The 25,272-nt window shown below is 41.2% G+C and overlaps 1 protein-coding gene across 6 annotated transcripts in view; it reads left to right on the top strand.

Moving 5' to 3' along the window:
- Positions 1-19,585, top strand: part of LRRC28 (leucine rich repeat containing 28) — a 50,793-nt gene extending 31,208 nt beyond the window's left edge. For all 6 annotated transcript variants that reach the window (XM_027644288.1, XM_027644289.1, XM_027644287.1 and 3 more), the window contains 5 exons: positions 199-405; positions 6,607-6,709; positions 10,097-10,272; positions 12,484-12,643; positions 15,171-19,585. In XM_027644288.1, the coding sequence (XP_027500089.1) occupies positions 199-405; positions 6,607-6,709; positions 10,097-10,272; positions 12,484-12,643; positions 15,171-15,243 (719 nt within the window). In that variant the 3' untranslated portion in view covers positions 15,244-19,585. The remainder of the gene's footprint in view (positions 1-198; positions 406-6,606; positions 6,710-10,096; positions 10,273-12,483; positions 12,644-15,170) is intronic.
- The last annotated feature ends 5,687 nt before the right edge of the window (positions 19,586-25,272 follow it).

The raw sequence follows: 25,272 nt of genomic DNA, 5'->3' as shown, positions 1-25,272 counted from the left end.
CAGAAGGGTTTGAAATATGAAGATGAGGGAGATTATTAGTGTCAGTGATGGAGATGATTAGTATCAGTTCTCGACATGGATTGATAGAACAGCACTATAAGAAAAAGAAAAGCAGCACAGCTCGCTGCTGAACTTTGTTTTCAGTTTATTCGAGATATTCTTTGTGCAAATAACTGTTAATGCCTGTTTGGATTGCAGAAGTTGGAGACCTGAGGGAGCTGCAGACCCTGGACATCTCCACGAACAGGCTGATGACTTTACCTGAGAGGCTGCACATGTGCCTGTCCCTGCAGTACCTGACTGCAGACAGGAACCACCTGTGGTACGTGCCCCGCCACCTGTGCCAGCTGCCCAGCCTCAACGAGCTCTCCATGGCTGGAAACCGCCTGGCATTCCTGCCTCTGGGTGAGTCACCCCCTCGCTGGGCTGGGGGCAGGCAGAAAACAAACTTTCCATCCCCAGTAAGAACAAAAAAACCCAACCCAAGGAGTGAGTGTCTTTGGTGGTCCCCCCACAAACTCTGTTTGTGAAGTTGTCGCACCGATCGTGTTGTTGGAAAGTATGTTAATTTAAAAAATGCAGGTTAAGGTTTCGTGTCTTTTTTGAAACAATAAGGCAGCTATCAAATTTGCTTTATTTTTAGCTAACTGAGGGGAAAAAGTTTAAATGATGCTGTGCTTAAATATAGTCCTGTGTAATCTGAGTTCCACCACTTTGGGTAATGATCTGTTTCTGTTTGCTGGATCTGAGGATTTAACTAAGATCCTTCAGTGAGGGTTTCAGACTTGCTGTGGAATCCCAGTAACTCCCTATAAACTGTTTTTCGGCATTAGGAACATCAGTACCACATAATCCAGCACAGCTTCAGTTTGTGCTGTGTACAGGCATCGATCAAAACTTCCACAGTAGTAGCCCAGGGAAGAATTCCTGTGCCTTTTTCTTAACCCTTCCAAAGTTTGGAAGTCTGGGAACAGGTTAAGAGCAGGAGGTGCAGTCAGCGTGTGGGGTTTGTTGTGGGCAGTCCCTGTGTGTTCCTTTGGGAAAGGCAAGTCCTCTTCCCTGGATTTGTCACTTCTCAGCCCTGCCAGGGGCCAGAGTGCTGGAATTCTCTGCTGGAATACAGACACACATGCAGCTCTGTCCTGTCATTTGAATAACCAATAGTAGTTTTTCTAGAATATAGAGTTTGGTGTTAATTATGTGCAGCTGAAGTTATGATAATCATGTTGGAAAGAAGCTGGAAATTGAGGTGGCTAAAAATGAGATTGTGATTTCCAAATTAACTTAATCCTTTCACTACTAGCAATTTTAGTCTTTAAAGAACTTTATGATCTTCCTGATTTTCCTATCACCTTTGTTTATATTACTGGAAACTAAGTGCAAATAATGTCTCCAGACACAGTGTTTTAGTGATGTCCCAGCATATGTCATTGTATAAATGAGAAAATGAGTTCCAGGATGCACCATCCAGATTCCACAGTACTAATTAAAACAAGCAAAGTGACTTCCCCTATTTTAGCTAATATTTCTACCTCCATGAGGCAGGAAGTTGAATATTTTTAATTTTGCAAAAATAAGATGCTGTTGAGTAAGATGAGATGTGAAATATGAAAGGATAAAAGTTTTTGCTACTCTTGCACTTGTAGCTTATCTGTGAGTGAGCCGTGACCTGGATGAGCCAGAGATCTGCTGAACTGTTTCAAGTTCAAAAGGAGGAAATAAATCTCTAATATAATGACACACCTTCTTTTTTCTTTATTTTTAGAGTCAAATTCAAAACATTCGAAAGGAACTTTTAAAATAACGGGAAACATCAAAGACTGTCAATTGACCTTGTTCAGTAGTTCTTAATAGTGACTCACTGGTGAACATTTGGAGATAATTTGCTATCTGTGGATATGAAACTGAATCATAAATCCTAGAGTTCAGAGGAAAAGCAGCACAGAATAAATGTAAATGTTTAATCCTTCCTCTGAAGAATCAGGAGGGCTTCAGAGTGGTCAAGATGTGCTGAAATAAAGTAGAAGAGAGAGTGCATTGAAAAGCAAAAAGATCAAATCTATCTTCTGTTGCACGGGAAAATATTTTTCTTGGAGTGTTGCTGAAGTTAAGGCATAATTGTGGCATTATTTCTGCTTGCTGCACATGTTGGCTAATGGGGGGTTTTGTGTGTGTTCTTACCTCCAACTCCACTTCATTAGTTAATGGCTGAGTAAGGACCTTAAATAGCAGTGCAAGGTACTGCAGAAATATCTGCAAGTGATATTTTCAAGTGAGTATTGTCACAACAATCCTTTGCAATTAGGGACTTGTGTTGAAAAGCAGATAATTTATTCATCTCCTGACAGAATGGTTGGGTTCTTTCTCCTTTTTTATTAGACATGTCCATGTTAAAAGAATTATGTTTGGAACAAATTGCTTAATGCTTTTTAAGGCGAGATTTACTTTATTTATTTCACGTGCTGGTTGACATCTACTTATGCCAAGGAATCCATTTTTCCTTGTCTGAGTACGTCCCTTGTAGGACCTCTTGTTAAAGGCGATGGAAATCTGCATTTTCCTGTTCCTGGACTGATAAATTAGATTTATTCCAGTGGTAGCACGGCACTGCTGGATAGGGACTGGGGAGTTTTTTTTTTGCTCTGTACATTCTTGTGTCTTAAGAAAAACAGTGTAACACAATTAATTACTTTTACAAAATACAGTAAAAATACCTGATCCCACTCTCTGACTTTCAGAACTGGTACATAAACAAGCAAAGTGGGTAAACAATAGTGAATTAGGAATTTGTTCTGCAGAATACATTTAATTGCTGGATATGCCAGTATTTTATGAAAATTATTGTTTTTCAGCTTTGAATATTTCAGTTTATATTGAAAGAAATGAGACACAGTAGATCTGAGACTTTGTGGGCCTTCCTAATAAACTAATTTTTAAAAACAGCCCCCCAAATTGTCTGTGTAAGTTGAACTGGAAGCTGCATCCTGGACAATCATATTATTGTCATGGTAACTTCGTGCTGCCCCAGTGAAAGGTCTCAGGAAATCTGCTGATCATTTTATATCCATCTGCTTACAATATAAATTATCTTTTGACAGAAAAGTAACTTAAAATTTTTTAGCATTGAGAGATGCTCCAGTGCCTGAAAACAAATTCCACTGCAAGCAGAAATGTGAATCTGATGACGTTGCAAAAGGAAAAATGATTTATGTAATTAAGTACAACTAGAATTAAAATAGGCCATAAATTCTCAAGTGTACTGACAGTACAGGGGGGTGTTATGGCAGCAGATATTCAGTGTTATATCACTTTATTGAGGGTTTATGTGCACTTTTTGTTTAGAAAAAGGGTCCAGTAATTATCAGTGCACAGTAAACAAAGGTCTTATTCTACCTCAGTATATGGTGCTTTTGTGTCCTTGCCCTCACAGTATGGTTAAAAGAGCATCAGTGCAGCCACACAAGAGCTTTTGTTCCATCTTCAGCCATGTGGAATGCATATGCCAGGGCCCTGAGGTTAGAAAAAAAAAAAGGAGAAAAAAAAAAGAGGGAGAAAAAGAAAAAAAAAATAGAATTGGGGTTTGTTCAGGACTCATGGCATTTGGTCATTTCTGGGAGAAAGGTCTTTGATCTGGGAGCCTGGAAGGAGGAAAGTGGAAATGTTTTAGACACAGTACAGTGCTTGCAAAAGCCACATGAAAACCCTCTTTGTAGCTTTAGCCTTTTCAGAGATGGGCAGCTTCCTCATGGCACAAAGTCCTTCAGAAGCGTGGTTTTTAGAGAACTTTTGACAATATTTGTTGACTGATATAAGACATAAAAATTAATGTGGAGGGGATACAAAGAGCTTTTCAAAGTGATGATTTATTTAAATTTAAACTTTATGGATAGTGTTTGAAACTGGGGGAGAAAAAAATCTTTTGGAGTGTAGAAGATGCTTGGTTATTTAATGCAAAGAAACTATATCAAAGGAACATTTATAGTTACAGGCTATTTGGCTTTGGGAATTGAATTTTTCCTACTGAGATATTTTGTCTAACATCCAAAAATTTGCTTTAATTACCTAGGAAATGCAGTCAACTCAGAACTTAGAATCTAAACATAGCCTAAGATAAAGACAGAGGGAAGAGATGAGATGCAGCCTCACTCCCCCCTCTCAGTGCATATGAAAAGAACAGCTTTAGGGCTTTTTTTGACTTGCCTGATTTTCAGCCCATTTGCATACATCTGTGTAGGAACCAGCAAGATGAGCTTCTTTTAAAAATTTTCTGCCATTCTCTAAATTAATAAGTTAAACTGTAGCACATTCAAGCTGCCCCAGCAACCCGTGGTTTTCTGCTGTTTTTAGGCTAATTGGCTTCTGCAGCACGAGGGGACATTCTCTGAGCATTTTATGTCCCATCCACCTGCTACCTGCTGTAAATTTTATTGGCTGATTCCTTACCAGCCTTACAGTATTTTATGGTGTTGCAATATTTTTTTCATTGTAGGATAACAGTGGTTTTTTGTTTCATCTAAAAATATCCCAGAACTTTACTATTTACTATTTTCAGCCCTGCATTACTGAGCCCAAATAAACCATGTTTTAGAGGTGCATCTCTCAGCAGTGCCCATCAGTCAGCAGGGGGATTTGTGTTCCCTTCTTGGGGCAGGACAGTTGATGGAGGCAGCAGATATTTCTGGGAACTAGAAAGTCTTTGGGACAGGCTCAAAGCACCATGTGATCAAATGTGTCCCCTCATGTCCAGTGACTCTGGTTTAAACAAAGCCCAAATTATGGTCCCTGAAACCTCCACAGATTGTTGCAGGGCAAGGGCCTGTGTTCAAAGTCAAAAAAAACCCCCTAAAACCTATTTATTCTCTGTTTTTATTTCAGAAAAGGAATCTATTCATTTTCTGTTGGTATCATCACTTGTTGTCTCTATCAAAGCTTTGATAATGTGTCACTCCTCAGTGTGAGCTTTTGAGGTTTCTGGTGCTCACAGCTGCCACTCAAGTGGGTGACAGCTGAAGACATTCAGTGTATTTTAGGATGGCCACACATTTGGGGAGGGATCACTCAAAATATCTGCACTGAGTGGTGTCCAGAGATCTTGTGTACAAGAAAACTATTCCCTAATAAAGGGCTTGTATTACCTACTGTCATAGCAGGGAATTAGAAGAGATGGTTGTTCCGAATGGAATTTCTGAGTAGAAATATCATGCAAATTGTTTTAATTTTTGTTCTGTTCTTGCCCACAATTCCAAAGGGGACAGAAGCTGTGCCCACCCTTCTGGTCACCCTTATCCTTCTACCAGCTGAGGGAACTGACGGTTGATAAAGATGGGAAGCCAGTCAATATTAGTATTGTCTTGGCTGATTCAGCCACATGCTTGTTTATCTTAGTTTCTCTAAGGTACTCACAGAAGTTGTTTCTCTAAGGTACTCATAGAAGTTTTTTATTTGTATAGAGATCTTTTATTTGTATTTTTTCCCTGATGCAGTTTGGCTGGTCTCAGCTCTCTCCTCTCGGGCAGAGGCTTTAAACACTGTTCAGTGGTTTGTGCTTTGCATTAAACACAGATGTCTCTCCCTGAGCCACTGTCTGGAAGGCCAGAGGAGCTCCAGATGAGATGGGCTGCCCAGATGATCCCACACATCAGCCCCAAACTCTTTTAGACTCTTCTTTTTAGTTCAGTTTGGTGTCTTTTTAAACACCTCATACACTATGTTTGTCACATCTTTTAATAGCAGGTGATTTTACCACTGACTAGTTTTGTTGATAAGCAAAGTTACTATTTCTCAGAATCCTTCCAAGAAACTTAACTTTAATTTTCTAAACAAAATAAACTAATTCCATACCTATATAGTCCTGTCTTGAGGTATGTTAATAGATTTCTGGTCTGTGAAGGCACTACTTAATCATGCTGTTCTTGCTCCTTTTCCCTGCCAGCCATGAATATTTTAGCAGCAGTAATGCAGGCAGCACACCTTCAGAAATATTGATCACTTATTGCACCACAGCATTGGATGTAGAACATTCAGCAGTTTAATGCTTTCTGTTTTCTTGTGTTCTTTAATTTCCTGCATCACACAGGCTGGTTTCTGGGTGTTTGCAGTGGTACTTGGTTAAGGCTGATGAACCCAGGCAAGGATCCTCTTGGGGAAGTGAGAGTGGGACAGACACATTGCTGTTCCTGTCTTTACCACTTTCCCAAAGATAGGGAAGCTGTGATTCCAGTGCCATGAGGCCACTTAATGAAAGCAGGTTTGACCTTGTGAACTTGAAGTATGCACTGAGGATTTGAAATCAATTGTCCCTTTGCTGCTTCAAACTGACTTCAGAGTTTGTCGATGTTAAAATTTAATTATTTATAATGGGATTTTCAGGGCTCCTGAAAGGGGGCTTTGTTTTGTTTTAGTGATTTTTAAATGCTTTCCTCTAAACAGCTTTTCGGCTCATCCATAATAAAACCACTGGCTGAAATTTTACTACTGAGGAGTACTAATTTATGTTTGCTTACATTGAGTCTGATTAGCTTATTTATAATTAAAGAGAATTGCTTTGCTTATGATTGTTACTGTGTCATCCCTTCTCCCCTGACTTTTCTTGTTTTCTAAACCCAGATTTAGGTCGTTCTCGAGAGCTTCAATATGTTTATGTGGATAACAATATTCACCTGAAAGGCCTCCCATCCTATCTGTATAATAAAGTCATTGGTTGCAGTGGGTAGGTATGAATTAATTCAGATGTCTTGTGTACCTGTTGCTTGTAAAAATTCCCCTGTATTACACAACTGACTATTTTTTTGTGTGTCTGTGATTGATTCAGAACTGATGTTACCTTGAGGGGATTAGTGCAAGGCCCAGTTCTGTTTTATTTTTGTAGTATTTTATGTTAATTGCTGATTTTCAGTATTTTAGTGTTGAGTTGTAGCAGTCAGGGCAGTTACTCTGAAGGAATTTGTAATGATAATCTGAGGCCTACAGCTAAATTTAAAGGTTGGCCAAAAGTGTAGCCAACCACAGTTTCCAGAAGTAAAGGCTGAACAAAATATTTTTTTAGTGTGTTGCAGCATCTGTTTGGTTCTCACATTTCTGTAAGTTATGGGCCACGTCTTGGAATGTCACTCATTTTACATCCCAGCACCAGCTTCTTGTAGGTCTTGGTACCTACTAACTACAGTAACTTTTTTTAGGAGTTATGGATTGACAGGTTTATTTTTACGTGTGGATTTTAAAAATATCCCAGGCTGTCTCATGTTTGTGGTTAGGATGCAAGAAAAGAGTGGTCTGTGTAGGACACTGGCTTAATTCTTTCTGCCCTGACAGTGGCATAAATTAGGAGCTGCCCCACTGATGAATGGAGCCTTACTGGTGTAAAACTGATCAGAAGAGGATTGTCCCCATTACCCTCTAATTATAAATTTCTGGTATGCTCCCTCCCAGCAGATCTTGCATTAAATATAAATTCCCTCCCTGCACTCTGCTGCAATATGGGAGCTGCTGAGTCTTGGCATTTCCAGGTTTTTCTAATATTCCCGTGTCAGCTGGTTGGTGATATTTAAATCCTTGCACTTGGATTACAGTTCTGAAGTGGGTGCACTCTCGAGCTTGTACCAGTTTTGTTTTTCAGGAAAAATAAATTCTAGCCTTTGTTCTTTCAGAACTGATTGTAAATTGTAAGATAGACATTAAATTAAACTTAAATATAAGAGCTGTATTGATTGTGACCAAAACCACTAATGACAGTGCAGGAAATGTTCCAACAAGTTTGGTCCAACTGTCCTGCCTGTTTCAGGTGTTCAGGTGATTTCATACAACCATGTCTTTTTTTTTTAACTTTTTAAGATACCATTTTATACTTAGTCAAAATAATTTTCTCTTTGCACTGACCTTTTGTGAAGATATTACCAGTTTTCTTTCTGTCATTACATGTGCACTGCTGGTGAGGCCAACTGCAGTATCTCTGATATTATAAGTCTAGTGTAGAATTATACAATCTAGTATTTTAAGTCTAGCACAGAAGAGACTAAACAAGTTGCAAGTGTTGCAATGAAATTAATTCTTGTTGTGCTTCTGTGAAATAAATTGGTTTCCCCTTAATAAGAAATAATAAAAAGAGGTTATTTTTAGTAAGAAAAGTAATATTTGTGCACCAAACACATATTTGTCTTTGTTGTGAAACCACTTTCAAACATCATAGATTACTTTTAAGAAAAATTTTCAGCATAGGCAGAGCGCTTATATATATTAATAAAAACCCAAAGGTTTTATTTGATAATGTGCTGAGTGACTTTAAAATTGTGTAATAATGGTCATGTGAAGAATTTCTGTGTTCTTTCCAAGAAAGCATTAGTAACCAGGCTGAGGTTTTCATGGGTCAGGCAAGAGCTGACAATCCAGGCTTGAGTGCTCTGTCTGGTCATCCACTGGAGAATAAAATCTGACAAGCTGCTGTTACTAACATATAAAGCTTGATTTCTGAAAATAGAATATAAATTGCATTGTGGAAGTAATGGATCTCTGTCTGGGCATCCTGCAGTCAGACTGGCTGAAAAAAGCCTTTTATATGAGAGGTGATGATCTCAGCACTCAAAATATATTTTGATCTTATTTTTTGCAGATTGGATTTCATAGGCCCCAGTCAGGGATCTGTCAGTCTTGGAGGAGGCAGCCAATAGGTGGTCACAGCTTTTTATCCCCCAGTTATTTATTCCTCAGGATTCTTTGCAACTCCTTTTTTTCCCCAGCTGTTTAATCCATCCTCTGCTCCACTTTTTAACCTCCCTGGATTTTGGGTCTGGCATTAACAGCCTCACCCTTTACATAAAGGAGACCAAATGGCCCAGCTCTGAACTGCAGAAACTGCAGGGACTTCATGGCTTTGTTCCCTCCTGAGGGTGGTAAGGGGTTAATCAGCTTGGAAATAAAACATTACAGGTTCATTTTTCGTGATAGATAACTCACTGGCTCTGCATTGCTGGGCAATGGACTGTTGGGATAGTGGATCTCTGGATTCCCAATTATATTTTAATCCCACTAATGGTTTGTGGGAAAGTATTAAATATTTAACAAGAGACATATTGACTTGCTGTTTGATGCTGCTCTTTTTTGGTTGTTTCTCTGGGCTGTTCCTCCTTTAATCAGGAGGGATGAGACTCTCTGTTGCCAGGGAAGTACCGTGAGATTCCTTTCACATCTGATAAGGTCGAGAGTAGTTACCTCAGTTTTAGGTCCAATATCTGGGAAGGCTGACAAATTTGTGTTTCTGTTCCATTCGTTAGGACTGGCCCTAACAAGTTGCTCTTGGCTTCAAATTTCAGTTGTCATAAACAATTCCAATTCCCCTGTTGACTTCCCCAAGCTCTGAGTAGAATTTTCCTCTGCGTGTCTCTCTGGTATGATCGCTCACAACAGGCATCACGTAAAGACTTATTATTTTTACTACAAGCTCACTTTCTCTCCTTGGATCCAAATAACCTCCCTTTTCCATATATGATTTGGGAAGGGCAAGGCTGGTAGATTTACTAGGATATCTTCCCACTGTTGTTATTTTTCCTTCACCTCCAAGGGGACTCTGTGGCACTTAAAATGTATTTTTTGAGGTTGGAGTTTGCCTCGTGTATTAAAAATGAGAAATCCATGACTACTGTCAACTGGTTGATCCAAGACACAGAAAACAAACTCGGGTATGAAAGGCTCCACTACATTAAATGTTTAATAACAATGGAATTCAGAGGCTAAAAGAGATTAGCACAAAGTAAGGGGCACAGAGTGCATTTGGTTCACCCCCTGGGGATTGTGTTCTCATTGCTTTATGTTGTTTGATAAGTAATTCCTCCAGATGTCCGATGACTAGCACATCACAGAAGGTGGGAATCTATAAAAAATATGTTTCAACATAGAAACATAGAATAGTTTGGGCTGGAAGAGACCTTTAAAGGTCACCCAGTCCAACCCCAACATGTCCTGCCCTCTGCAAGGAATTCTTGAGGGCTGCACTGGAGAACAGTGTCAGGCATACTTTGGGTTGGTCATCTGGGTTTCCCCATAAAGTTACTTTTATGATTTTTTTTTTTTCTAACCACTTTCTAAATGTCTTGTGTCCTTCTAGTTGTGGTTCTCCAATTCAAGTTTCAGAGGTGAAACTGCTCTCTTTTTCATCAGGCCAGTTAACTGTGTTCCTGCCAGCAGAGGTGAAATCTATAGGGACAGAAACAGATCATGTGCTGCCTTTGCAAGAACTGGCCATGAGGACCCTCTATAACACCTACTACAGGTTTTTGAAAGGTATGAAATTTCTACATTCTTCAGATGACAGAAATAGTGAAAGTGCTTTTCTGGCAGTGGGAGGAACGTTTCAAACAGTCCTTCAAAGAGTTGGGCAAGGATTTATATTTTAAAAGATTTATGTAATCAAATTATGTTTGAAATGCTGTATTAGACCAAAAATGTCCAATATCAAAAACCAAAGATCCAAAGAACTATTTCTAAGGTCAAGTGGTGCTTATAAATGGTTTCTTAGTTGAAGACTGCATAAAGAAGGATGCTTTTTCTTTGCAGGAGAAACTCTTTAATGGAAATAGGAGATGAGAAATACAGTTCCTGAGGCGAGATCAGATGCATCAGCCAACAATGCAACTCCTTGCCAGGCAGCACAATCCTAAACTGGCAGACTTGTTATACATAAGGCAAAAGAAATGTGAGCAGCCCTGGGCCATTTGAGCACAGCCTGACAGCTGAGCTGCTTTAGTTCTGCCCCAGTTCAGGCTCTGCTCTGAAGTGCCCCTTGGCTCATCTGGGTCTGCATCCTGCAACCACATGAGTTAGCAATATCTGATGGGAACCTGCAGGTTTGGTCAGATTTAGATGTGTTGTGACTCCCCCCCGTTGATGCCGTGTTGGGAATTCTCAGCTTTAAAGGTCAATAAGAAAGCAGAAGGGTGGAGAGCTCCGATGGAAGGATTAGAGGGTTTGTGGGAAGGGGTCACTTGTACCTCAGCTCTGCAGTAAATCCTCACTGCTGAACCACTGCTTTCCCAGGAAAGGTGTACAAGGAGGTCTTCATTTTCTCACCCAGTTGTGACTTACACAGTGATTTTTGGGATCCAGCTGAACGTGGTTCCTGAAGATGCTGGAGAAGTTTGGGTTGGAAATAGCAAGGGAGTATTGCAGACCCAGTTTAGGAAATGGTTTCTAGGTGGTTTTTACAAGGCTGTGAGGATTATACCTATTTGCAGGCGAGGTGCAGAACCTGAAACAGATGGATTTAAATACACATACACACACATATGTGTCCTATTCTGAGTGACCTTCCTAAAGACTGTGGGCATCACCACCAGAACACCCTCATTTTGGGGAGGCAGGAGAAGTGCCTGGTTCAGTCAGATGTAGGGTCATGGAGTGCTGGGGAGGCAGGTGGCACTCTATGATTAAAGTAGCAGATTTGATCTGTCACTGCCTAAATTTGCAGTTTCAGGGGTGCTGTTAAATACTTGGTGGCTGCTGGGGAAGTGACAGAAGTGACTGGACTCCTTTTCCTGTGTCTTTGCTTGGCTGCAGTGTGACCTTTTCATTCTGACGCAAATGTCCTGTTTGTCACCTCAGTGGAGCTGTTTGGTACATTTTGTCTGGGGTTAAACCTTACAGGGTTTGAAAGCTGAAACCAGTGTGATACCTAAAACTGATTTATCAGGTACTGCATCTTGTCCTGATTATTCAGCACCTAAACTCATTCACCTGCCTTGGCTGTCTCTCAGTTTCTAGATGGAGATTAGCACGTGGGGTTTAATTTATAAAACACTCTGTGGCTTGGGCCAAGCCTGGGAAGAAAATGATGACTCTTTCCCAAGAAATGACCCTGGAGTTCCATTTGGTGAAAATTACAGCATCTTGTAAGCTGTGGGGGCTACATTTAACAGATTAGGAACGTATTGATCTTTTTAGAGTGGTCTCTGTGGTTGGACCTGTGAGAATTACGCTGGGCTGGGTTGTATTTCAAGTAATTCCAAATATTGCAGGTCCCTTTTTGCTGATGGTGGAGTTTGGGCTTTGTAGTGAGTTTAGCTATCCTGCTGGATGGGTTGTTGAAATATTTTAGTACAATACTACTGATGTCCTTTTCAGAACGTTGTATTAGTTACTAAACACCTTTCTAGACCATCTGTGTGTCTAAAAAATCCTTTATGATCTGTTACTGTTTTCTATTATTTGCTCGTGCTGTAATATTTTCAGCTGGATATTTTGGCCCAGTTAATCTTACTCCCCCAGATGCCAAACTTGTACATTTAACTTCAACTTCTTGAACTTGCACATGGAAAGCACCGTGTGCTTCACCCTAATTGTGGTATTTTGTGTTACCTCGCTGTTGTTTTGACAAGGCCCTAAGAATGTGAGGCAGCTGTTTCCTGGACTGCTCATGGATTGTGCTTGTTGTGTCTGACTTTATCATGCAATCCTTTTGTTACAAATATTTTTTTTTTTGTTTCTTTTCTGCTCCAGATTTGAACTTTCTGACTCCAATCTCACTGCCCAAAAGCCTCTTGGAATTGCTGCACTGTCCCCTGGGACACTGCCACCGCTGCAGCCAGCCTATGTTTACCATTGTCTACCCAAAGCTCTTCCCCTTGAGGGAAACTCCAATGGCAGGATTGCATCAAGGGTAATTATACAGGAAATTACACCAGGGTTTCATTTGGGAAGAAAAACACCTTATGGAACAAAGCATATTCTTAAGGATTTTTTTTTTTTTTAACTTAGCAGCATTTCACATGTAAAGCCCCTGGCCTGTGATTGCATGTAAAAGTTGAGAAATATTTTATTCACAAGACAACCAGAATGCTCCTCTTGAACTGTTAGAAAGGGTCTCCACATTTGCCTGTTCACCTGATGTAAGACAGGGAAGGGTTTTGATGTGGTGGGATTGACCTGTTTGTGGTAGTGCAGAACGTGCCTGGCACTTCTGTGCCTTGGGACAGAAATGGTGCCCAACCCTGACTTTAGGACAGTGCCACCACCACAGGGACTCAGAACTGAGATATGGTTCAGGGAATATTGCCCTCATGGAGCTAGAGATAGGAAATATCTGTAAGCTGAACAGTTGTTGCTTTGCAGTGATTAATTCCTTAGTCCTTGTTTGAGGGGATACTGTAGCCTACCATGAGCCATAATATCAATAAATCTGCAATGGAAAAGCATCATCAGAGGAGTTTCAGCTGGTTCTACTTCTACTGTTTGAGAAGTATTAAAGGTTTAAAGCTAAGTCACTTGGAGTTAAATAAGAAAATGTGATGTTAGTTCTTGTTAGAGAATTGAAGTCAAGCCATTAGTTACAAAGCATACACCTAAAGGTGGGGAGCAGGAAAGAAAGGGGCTTTAAAAAGGAATGTTTCTGATTTTTGGTATATGTAATGCACAAGAACACCACATAGCCCCTATCCTGCTGAAATCCATTGATTTGATAGTTAGCTTCCATAAAAGCAAGAAACTGCTTTTCAACAGGAAGATCTTTAAGCAGACTAATTGTTGCTTTGGGGTGGTGGTACCTGTTTCACACAGCTGTATCACAGCCTGGCTCGCTGGGACTCTGTGACATGAGAAGTATCTGGTTTGTGAGCACTTCAGTTGTATGAAATAAAAGCAAGCTAGGTGTGCCAGATCTGGGCAGCAGCCAGAAGGCTGCATAAATGCTATTTTGGAAAAGCTATCTCTCCTAGAAAGATCTGATTGCAAAGCTTGTGTTCTTCAACTTGCCACTCTGTGACACGTCAGTCACGTGTGGAAACTCAATGCATTTCATGTGGAGTGAAATAAATTGCTTCCATGTTACAGTCATAATATTCATAGGGGCATAAAATGCTATAATCATACTATAAAGAATTTCTTTCAAGCATTAAACAGTGTTATTTTCTAAGGAATTATGGAACCTACTTGCTGGTCACTAAGTCTGTATATGACCCAAAATAATCCAACAACAGGAGAGTTTGGATTATTTTCTAATTAATTGCTGAGCATTGCTCATTGTAGAACTTTCAGTTATGAGATGATAGATGTATCAGGAGAACATCCTTTGGCGTTGTTAAAGTTACAACTCAATAAAATCATGCTTTAAGGCTATTTTGGAAGAACACTATATTAACATTCTAAAATGAAATAATTGAAAATACACATTTCTGCACGGTTTTCACTTGTTTAAAAAATACTTATCATTCCTTCCCTCAGACAAGAATGTAGTATGTTCTGCAAAATGCCTTAATGAATACAGTCTTAAGTAGCTGACATTTGATGCAAATCCACAGAAAATGAGATCTAAACAGGGCAGCCTGTCATCTTTATCTCTGTAGCTCGTGCTCTTGTCATGGTAAGATTATGTGGAATTGTGGAGGTGTGATAGCTGGTTTAGAAAGATGTGAAGGACAGGGTTTCTGTTCTAAAGAGCTTAAAGTGACCATGAAAACACACAGGGTAGGGATCCTGATTAGCAAATGCCACATCCATGCCAGTAACTTCTGCTGGATTTCTGTATCACATCCTGTGTCCTCTTATAGGAAAGGACAGTGAAGTGCTGAACTGGATTTCTGTGTCTGAAAAAGCACAGATGCCATGGGTGAAGTGTGATTTCTGGGTTAGTGGAAAACAGATCTTTATATTTCCAAAACAGATCTGTAGGTTCCTGCCAGGATGGGGCAGGGGAGGGGTCACTGTGAGGCTCCTGTCACACTGTCCCACTGCCATCCCTGCCGTGGGACGTGGCACAGAGTGACAGCACTGCCTGTCCATCGTCCTCTCTGAAGATCTGGGCCCAGGGAGGACACTGGACTGCAGTTATTTCGTGCCTACAAGCAGTAATTTAAGAACCACATGAGCAGGGCTGAAGCTGCCCAGCTATTTTCCTGTCAGCTGTTAAACCTGCTGGCTGTGACAGCGAGCCACACCCTGCCCAGACACACAAACCACACGCTGCTGCTTTAAACCCAGTGCAGGAGAAACCAGGAAGGTCTTGAGAACCCCTGCAGTGTTTCCCTGCACTCAGAGAGAGCAAATGAACCTGCTTTTTCTGGAGGGTGGAGATGGGCTGATCCCATATTTCACAAACCAGCACATTGTCTGTGTGGAATGGAGCCAGGAGCTTTTTTAACCTTTACTGACAACTGTTCCCCCTCTCCCCTGTTTTTTTTCTTCCCTTCTAGGAGGACAACTGTTAGTTTTGTGGCATACTGCTGCTCCACCCAGTGTCTGCAGACTTTTGACCTACTGAGTTGATAAACATTTCAAACCACTCAGGAGTGCTGCCAGTGTAAAGCTGCATTAGATGTCATATCCATTGGTACTGGAATACCCTGTGTGTGCTCGTGTGCCAAAGCAGCAGAAGTGCCCAGTCAGGAACACTCTGTGGCACTTGAGTCCTGCCCTATCAAATTTGGATGAGCTGCAGGAACTTTTCAGAAGTGTAAATACCAAGCTTTTAAAAGTATTAACTTCTCTCTCTCCTCCAAGGCAGCACACAAACCAAACACATTCACAAGCTCTGACTTCAGGATTTCCAGTATTTTTCAAATGTGTCTGTCTTCAGGTTGACCCATTGCATCATTTGGGGCAGTTTCATTCCTCCAACGGGAAAAAAAAAAAAAGGTTTAGTTTATGGCAAATAAGTTTTCAGTTACTCATCCCCATCCTCTTCACCTCTGCAGCCAGAATCAGGTGTACAACTCTAAACCTACAGAAACCTTTGATGGATCCCAGTGACTTTTCCATAGAATTCAGTTTTATTTCCTCCCTCTCATCTTAATATTTCCCCCGGCAGATCTATCCCAGTTGTGTACCACGACTTTGACAGTTATCTGTGGTATTTAAATCCACATACTAAAAGGAGATCCTTCTTTCCAGCATCATTAAATGCCACACTGATTTAATTGGAATAACCAGGATATGTGTGGAGACTGAAGATGCTGTTTCAGTGAAGGCTGGTCCTGGTGCCTACACTAAGGGCTCTTGCTCCAGCCTGTTTGAGGATGTGTTCTCTTTAGTTTCAGTGCTTGAATTTTATATTTTTTAGAAACAGTTCCCCTTTTGTTTCTTTGAATTCTTCAGGAAGAAGATGACTTTTAAGTAGCAATTTCCCTTGGGAAAAAAAAAACCAACCTAGTAATATGACAGTAAATATTTATATTTATTATATTTTTACGGTTGCAGAGTATTGATCTGCAAAGAGCTGGTCTTGATATCTTTTTCTAGATTCAGCATTTGGCTGATTTGTCCAAGTGTGTCAGTGGAGTGTGTGCCTTGGAGAAGGCTGGAAATCCAGGGGCAGGTGTGTGTCTCCATGCACAGGGATAATACAGAGATATCTGCTCAGAAGGGCTCTAACACTTGTTTTCATGTACGAATGGCAGATTTGGTGCAAATTCCCACTCACTGTCACATTTGTGGGAATCCTTCTTTGTTAAATCTTGTTCATTTTAAATTTAGAACAAAGGCTGGAGAAAAAGGCCCAAATTGCCTACATGACTTAAAATTTTGATTTTCTACTGAAACGGTTTATAGAAATTTAGCCCCTCTTGACTTGTTTTTGAATATATAATATTTTTTTTAATATCATGTGTTGGGCTTTTTTTTTTTTTTACTATTTCTTAGGTATAAACTACTTGTTGATTTAGCACAGTGTGCTACTCTGTGCAGTAGGTAGTTACAAGCTGAAATAGATATGAATGAAACAGTTTGTTATAAAAATGGCAAGATAAAGAGACTTATTTGGTAGGGTATTAGCATATGTTGTGGTGAGGTGTGCGTACTTTGAAGGCAGGAGGCATTAAAATGTTTTCCTTTTGCCAAAGAAGCATTTGTTCCCTCTGCAGGCTTCCTGGCATCTCTTCAATAAATAGAGCATCTTAAGAGCTTAAAAGTGTACCAAAAAGGCAGTTTTGAGGGTGGAATTTTTAGGTTGTGCATGTTACTTGTAAAATCTTTGCTGGTTTTATTGGGTTGGTTTTTAGAGAGTTGAACTAGCATTAAGAAATGTAGAACTTAATCCTTCAGGAATGCAAGTATCATCTACTGTTTAAGAATTGTGAAACTTTCTAAAATAAATCCCATTTATTAAATCTGCTTTGCAGCAGGGGCAAGAGCCATGTCCAAGCAGCCTTGGTGCTATTGGATTTCTGACTGTGTTTGGATGTGGGTCTCCCAACAGACCTGCCCACCCCCCAGGCTTCACTGCTGAGGCAGCAAAAAATCCATCCCCAGCTTTTTCCTTTTCCTTCAGTACCACAGAGCTGAGATGGAGATTGCCCAGGCACAGTTATACCTGTGTCACAAATGTGCAAGTGCAGGACAGAATCCACTGGTCTTAAACAGGTGATAAGAGAACTATGGTAGTGTTACAAGTATTAATTTTGATACAATACTCTTGATCAGGAATTTTCAGTATTATTTTTGCTGTGGCTTTCTCTGTCTATGAAGGAGATGTTATCTTGGAAGTTTTTACAGCAAGTTACAGACTTTAAATCACAGTTTATATCACTAATCAGTCTGTAAATATTGTTTTGGAGTTAAATCTTGTGATCACCCAAAAGGCATTAGTGTTTGTTTTATCAGGAGTCAGATAGGAAGAGTGGAGCTTGATTTTATTATTATTGTTATTATCATTATTTATTTATTATTTTCTTTCTTCTTCCCATAACCTAATTATTTCTTATTGAGTTCATATCAGTCTCTTTATTATTGTCTGCAAGTGCAGTTCAGAAGAAATTTAGCCTGTTCTATGAGCAGGATAAATCTTAACTAACACTTTAATAGATATTTCAAGAATAGAATGTTCAATGAATAAATGACTTAAACATGCAATTGAAGCTGAAATGTCATACCCTATTTTTATAAAACAAGGAAGAGGAAAGCCAAGATATAGACTGAAAATCCAGCTTAAATTCATGTTTCTCTGATTTTTTTTTGGTACAAACAGTGTTTGTATTCATCTGTATCTTTGGGTGATATTGTTCTAGATTAAAATAACTCCATTCTCACTTGTCCAAATTTTTCTAAAGTTGTAGTTCTACTGGAAGAGTATTTCATAACCAGCAAACATGGGAGCCAGCTATGCAAATTGCAGAGGGGAGAGGGAGCTTGTTGCTGAGTGGTGTCACTTCTCTTTAATGATATTTTTTCCTAGGTAATTTTTGATTGCTTGCTCTTGTTTGTCAGGTTAGTTCCCACCAAGATAAATTTTCCCTTGTACTACAAAAAATCTGGTTCCAGCAGTTTTAAAAAATGAACATTTTTTAAAAGACTTTTTGTGTCATAAAAGTAGATCTTAACTCTTCACTTAGGGTGGAAGCAGGAAAAGTTTCTGGTTTGTTTTTTTTCTAGGCATTGCAAAGAGGTGCAGGAGAGAAATGAGATAAAATAAGTCTTTAACCCATTGATATTGTTACAAAATTTTTCTGAGTAAAGATTAAGTCCTATTATAATTAGGGAGCACAGGCATAATTTTTGTTTAGGTTGTGATAACAGGCACCATGTTCATAAAATGGGAGCCCTATACAGAGGTAATTTTTTGTTCTGGCACGAAGGAAGTGGAGGAATCTCTGGCTTTGTTTAAAAATTCTTCTGGAGTGGTTCTGACACTGTTAGATTTGGAGCACTGTTCTTGGGAACCTGCCTGTTCATCCCCCAGAGGATCAGGAATACAAGTGTCCTTTCCTGTGTGAAGAACAAGGTCTAATACCAAGAAATGTGTATTTTTCTGTTTGGACCTGATGCTTCTCTTGGGCTCCTACCGAAGTTCATTACAACCCTTCTATTTACTTGGTGAGGTTGAGATGTTGCTCTGAGCAGAGCAGAGCTGTTCATTGCCAAGTTGGCTTCAATTCTTCCAGATCAAATTCTGCTGAATCCCTTTTTCTGGCCTGGAGGGAGGACAGGACTGTGGCAGCAGCGTGTCAGGTTTTACTGACATCACGGCCGAGCTGGAGACTTGAGTGACACCCCTTTGCCCAGAGAGGATGACCAGAGTACCACTGATGACAGAAGAACTTTTGCCTTGCTGTCAGTGGAGGATGGATCACCTTTCATTGATGAGAGAGAAGAATGTTTTACCATCTTTGCATTTCTTGCAAAAACTGGGACAGTGACACCAGAGCCCAGGGCTGCTGCTGGGCAACCTCTGTCTGCAGCTGGACATAGATCTGATTCCAAGACATAACTAACTTTGCCTCTTACCTCCCTCTTAATACTACTCATGTTGTTGCAAAATGTTATAGTTAACTTGTGATGGGAGAGGCTGAGTAAATTGAATCCAGAGGTTTTTATTACTTTTTGTATTACAGACCTATTTTGTAAGAGACCAAAGGTCTGGTGGAAAGAAATGGCAACGCTCATGTGAAGTCTTCATTGCTTTTGCTTTTATGTGCCCTTTTTTTTTGGATTATAACGAACTTGGTTTGCAACTGAGCTCGTTCTGTGTCTGTGGGAAGCATATGTGAACTGCTTTCTTGCTCTGTATTAACCAAATGTCACTCAGTGTGAAGGTGAGCTTGCTAGATGGTTTATTTAAAGTTAGTGGTGCAATTTATTGTATGTGCCTGTTAATAAACTATATTTTTGGATAGAATTACAGTCCATTAAAGTTAACTAAATTCTTGCTCCTGGGGCTATTAAGCTATGTTAGAATGTAACGTTTAATTTACATTTTGGTTCATTTACATAGTAATTAGCTAATAAGTCTCTTGTCCCAAGGCTGAAGAGGTGGGGTGATGCCACTTAAAACACTGCCAAGCCCAGAACACCATTTCACTTAATCCCTTTGTCTCAGACAATGTAGCTCATCAGATCTTGCATAATGGGAACAAAAGCCATATGGAAATGTTACTTCAGACCCTTCTACGGATTGATGGAAAGAAAAATAGGCTTCAGTAGGACTGTATTGCCACCCTGACAGTCCAGAGATGTGGCTGTGGTTCATGGATTATGTACTAAGCAGCATTCAGCAGCTTTTTTCCCTCATCTAACAGATATCATAGGAACAAGGCTGCCAAAAATAAGTAGAAATTAAGCATCTGTTTCTCCAGTTATTTCCCTCCTTGCTCTGCAGCACTTTGCTTCAGTCAAAGCTGCTGCTCTCCACGATGAGTTCTTTGAGCTGGATGCTGTTTGAGTTACAGAACTGGGTGAGTACTTGCAAATCCATCATGGAATGGGACCTGTGTTGGTCAAGATGACACATCGGTTGTAAACCTTGCAGGGTTTAGATGCCATTCAGTCTTCCCTGATGCCTGGTTTGTAGTTACTTTACAATGACTTGCCTTTTTAGTATTTTACAAGTGACAGTGTGAGTTTGCCTCCCCTTGTGCTGTAGGTAGCCTCAGTTTGCCCACAGCAGGAGGAGGATGTGAGTCCCTTCATGAGTGAGATGGGCGGAGAACAACCCTTAATCTCTTAACTTTTACCAACCACTGCTGTGTCCCTTATGAATTAGAAAGAAAGAAATGGGAGAGCTTAACATCCTTTTCCTTTGCAATTAAAAGTCCTTGGCATAAATGCAAGCTAAGTGGAAACTTCAGTGGCTGAATAATGCTATTGTATGCAGGAAATGAGAGGAGCTGAGATCTCGCTTGGAAAGGCACTGGATGTTTTGTGACTTCCAAGCCGAGATTTAGGGCTGTTCTATGTGGTGACATTTTGGTGACTTGAGAGCAGAATTGAACCACTGCATTTGTGTCCCCCAACTTCAGCAGTCACTGAATGGTCCAGCAGAGTGTTCTGCACTGAAGAATCCTCCTGGTATTCCCTGGAGCTGGCTCAGGACTATCAGATTTGTGTCTGCTACTTCAGCAAGAAAGAGAGCAAGAGTTGACCGAATCCTTTCTTTATGTTTTCACATTTTAAGTAATAAAACCCTCATGTCAGGCTTTTCCAGCACCCGTTGTGCCCTTCAGACACCTCCAGCTCCCAGGGAAAGACCTTGACACATCTGGGACTCGTTCCTCGCCTCAGGAACGAAAGCGATTCTGTTGCTGGAGGTGCTGAAAGTGATTTGACTTTCTGATGATGCCTTCCAAGTGGCAATCAAGGGCTAATTTCTCAAGTACCCTGGTGCTCTTTTGTATGTTCATGAGGAATGTAAATATTGACTGGCTCTCTCTGCCAGAGAAAGCTGTCACTCAGGGGTGCCTGTCCTGTTGCTAAATACCACTGTGGGCCGGTGCTGTGAGGGTGTTCTGCTGTCACCTGTGAACCTCACCAAGTTATGTCTAAATTGTTTTCTTCAGATCAGTTGAAAAAGCTTTCTTGTAATGAAAAATGCAGTCCTGGTTTGATTATTGGTTGTTGCACTATGAATGTTCTCTAAGTGCACTCTCGTAACAGCAAATCGAACCATTATATTAAGAAAGCAAAAAATGCATTGTCAAATCCCCTTTTGTGCAGGTAGGGTCCACTGGAACGTTAACATTTTGTTTGAGAAAGAGCACATAATTCATCATAAAATGCAGATACAGCCTGAAGATGCTGATGACATTGCCTGGATCTCATGAAAAAAATGTTTAAAAAGATCACCGGTGTTTCTTCTACAGGTAAATATTAACCCATGCTGGTATCAAATATGCCCCATTCTGCTTTTGTTCTGCTGCTGGATCCTAAAATTCTGCACTTGTAGCTATTACATCAATCTTATTAGGTTTCCTTTATACTACAGAGTTGTAACCATTGATTTTTATTGTCTAAGCAATTAGAGGAATCAAGCTGAATGTTCTTGGGTCAGTTTGTGATAACTGTGATTGCTTCTCTGGCACTGGAGTTTCAGAGCAGTCTGAGCAGGGACCTGGATTTGGCTGCCTTTGCCTTGCCTCTGTTGGCTCTCTGGTTTCATTTTGCAAAAAGCCAGATCAATGTGGGTGATACATGAAGAGAAGAATTACCAAGAAAAACAGCTTTAACTTTCTTCAGAAAGCCTGGCTTGGAATAGGGCTGGCAAGGTCTCCTATCTGAATTACAGGTAAGTGTTCCTTTTAAAATAGGATGAAAAGCAGAGAGTTGTCCAGGTAATAGAGAACCCCATGTCTAAAAGTACCAGGATTAATTATTCTGTATATTCACACCTTACTGTTCTATATTTTTGTTTCTATAAAAACTGAGTAGCTGCCACAATAGGGAGTTTTTTGTATCTTGCCTCTTTGTAGAATTGAGATTGATTTTATAGTTCTGCTGAGGCACTCATTACTCTCACAGTGTAATGCCTCTCCTGTTCCTCTGCCTCCATAGTTGCAAATAACAGCCCTTCTTTGCCCTCTCAGTCCTCGCTCATGACCAGAAAATGATGTTCCCCTTTCTGGTCAGTACAAACCCCTGATGTGGTCCCATTGTCACCAATATTAAAGCAGTTTGTTACCTGCACAGTGACACAGGTCTGTGCTGCATCTGACAAAACCACCTAATCCCATTTCTGTGCAGCTCTCCACCTCACAAATGTGTGTGCTGTTCTGGCTGCAGATGAACTGAGGAGATCTCACCTAAAGTAATGAATTCATTTATAATAAATCAGTACTTTGTATCAGGTTTTTGATCTAGCACTATGTAATCCTGGCACTAAAGCCTCTGTTATGAAACGGGGGCTCACATTTCTCCAGTAGCTTGACCTAAACTGTGGCCAAACCTATGTCTGATCCCAAGAAAGATATTTGGGAGGTTCGAATTGAAAACCTCTAATTATCTCCTTTTTCCCTCCTTCCTCCAGGAAGCTCAAATGGTGCAGGAGCTGATACCTACTGGCTGGAAATGTCTTTCCAAGCCAGTGCTGCTCCAGCTCCCCCTTCCCGTGTCGGCGGCTGTCCCTGCCCAGCTCCTCCTCTCTGGCCCCAAGCTGCCAAGATGAAAAATATTGATTCCAGTCCATCTCATTGAAGTATTACCATGAGGTGCTCACAGACATGCTGGGACTAGTCTTTTCCTTACAGGAACATTTATCCAGGGGGATCTGGTGTGTTATGTAGCAAGAAACTCCAAGAGGCAGAATGAATTTACTGTTTTCACTTACAGTCAGTAGCCTGAGACCTTCCTGTGGCTTTAGCTATTCTTGATTAACTTCATATGTGGATGCTCCTATTCCAGAATAAAAGTGCCTTGTTATGAAAGAATTTAATTCCTTTAATTTCATTTGGGAATAAGCACATCCACACACCTGCTATTTAAATCTGAGATAACTATTTCTTTATGCATTTACACCCTGCTCTGTTCTGGATCAGATCTCCTGTGCAACTAAATCCTTGTATTTATTTAACCAGATCTGATGTATTGCTAAAAAATTATTTCTTTTGGGAAGTACCTGGTTGGAAAATTAAAATTCTGCTTACAAAGATAAGATTGGGCTAGGGGAGGCAAATTAAAAATTCTGAAAACAATCAGTTTGGAAGCACTGCATTGGAAAACATTGTTACATGTCAGGTCTTATTCTGCTGTTTTATTCTAAAACATCTGGCTTTTGACACTTCAAAAAACATTTATTTTGATATCTTTCAAATTGAGAAACACAGCTTCGAAACATGGCTTGGAATATTTACATTTCTTGTCGTGAAAATGTCTTTTATGTCTCCATCATCATATTTTCTGATGCAAACACAGCTGGCAGGAATGGTTGGGACTGGCTTTGCACTGCCCACGTGTCAAGGTAGGGAGCTGCCCTCAGAAGTCCCTCTCTGTCCCAGCCCTCCTTGCTGGATGTGGTTTGAGTTCCCCGGAACCACCCGAGGCAGCCGCCGTGTGTCCCTTGTGAGGGAGGAACTGAGGAGGGGATGATTTTTCCTCTCTGGCCTGTGCTCCTCACAGTGTCCTCGGGCCTGCTGAGTGGCAGGGGGGTGATGGGACCGTGTTCCCCTTCTCTGTGCCCCAGTGTGACTTGCTCTGGTTTCTGTGTTTCACTGCTCGGGTCTGGTTCAGCTGCCGGAGGGGTCTTGCTGGCGGTGGAAGGACGGGCAGGGCCACAGTGCAGCATGTGCACTCTGGATGCATAAGCACAGGGGAGAGCTTTCCTCAAGATGTATTACTAAGCTCTTTAAGATTTAATACTCTCTTGAAGTTCAAACCAGTGTAAGGGAAGGCTTAAGCAGCTTAATGGGTTAAAATGATCCATGACTGTGTCCTTCAGACAGCTTAAAGACCCTGCAGCAACCCAAGCGGGCCACCTGTTCCTCTCCCAGACAAACAGGTTCCCCCCTTGACCTTTATTCTGCCACCCTTCAGTTTTGCCTGGCCTGGCTCCATGTGTGGAGTGATTGTTCTGAAGTTTGTCATTGTTTAAAATGCCACTTGCCAGAGTTTAATGTGCACAGCTGCAACCTGAGCTGCCGCCGTGTGTTAATAAGACTAAAACCATTGGACTGACACCAAAAGATCTGCTTGCATTTGGCATGTCATAAATTAATATCATTCTTACCTGCCAGGGATGATTCACTGCTGGCTCAAAGCATATTTAAACTTTAGAGGATGCCAGCAAACTGGGCGGTGGTTTGACCTGCCACGTGGCCCGGGACTGCTGCTTTTCCCTGCCTCCGCCTTCCCGCTCTTGCAGAGTGTCGGGAAACAGAAGCTCTTTATGGCCTTATGAGAGCTTGTGTTTGTGTGCTGCCCTGGCCCTCCTGCCCCCTTCTGCCAAAGGGCTGGCCTGTTTGTGGGAAGATCTCACTGCCTTTCAAATTCCTAACTGGACTCTTGCTGCCGGCTTTGGGAGCGGTCCTGGGGGTTAATGCTTGACTGGACTGTAGCCTGTGGTTGCAGCAGCTCCAAAAGGCTTTCGTCCCCCTGATCCCGCCTATCCAGGTTGGGATAGCTTCTCAGCATCCCAGAAACTGCAGATAAATCCCATGTTAGGGAAGCACGCTTGACCAACTAACAGCTCAGAGCAGGTGGGTTAAGCTGGTGCCCAGGCTGGGGAGGGCTGGAGGTGGGAAGGGATGGCCCCGTGGAAAGGATGGAGATCGGATTGCAGGGTTATATGCCAGAGGTTGAACATGCTCCCTGGAGCCCAGACTCCCAGGCTCCAGTGTCACACAGAGTGCCCAGCAGGGAGGTCCTGGTCTGTCCCCAGGGACGTGCAGAGAGGGGCACGGTGCTGCTCTGGCATTTGTTCCCTTGCTGCCCTGCTGCATCCAGGGAACTGCGGGGTCGGACACTGCAGTGCAGCCCTGGAATGGGAATGGTGTCCCTGGGCTGTTGTGGGGCAGAGAGAAATAGGAGATAAGAAGGGATGGGAGACAGTTCAAGGTGTTTTGCCCTTCCTTGCTAAAGTCCATGGATGGGGAGAAGGTG

This window comes from Corapipo altera, unplaced genomic scaffold, assembly GCF_003945725.1.
Source record: "Corapipo altera isolate COAL_440 unplaced genomic scaffold, ASM394572v1 50, whole genome shotgun sequence".
Lineage (NCBI taxonomy): Eukaryota > Metazoa > Chordata > Aves > Passeriformes > Pipridae > Corapipo > Corapipo altera.
This window is presented reverse-complemented; position numbering and strand designations above follow the sequence as displayed.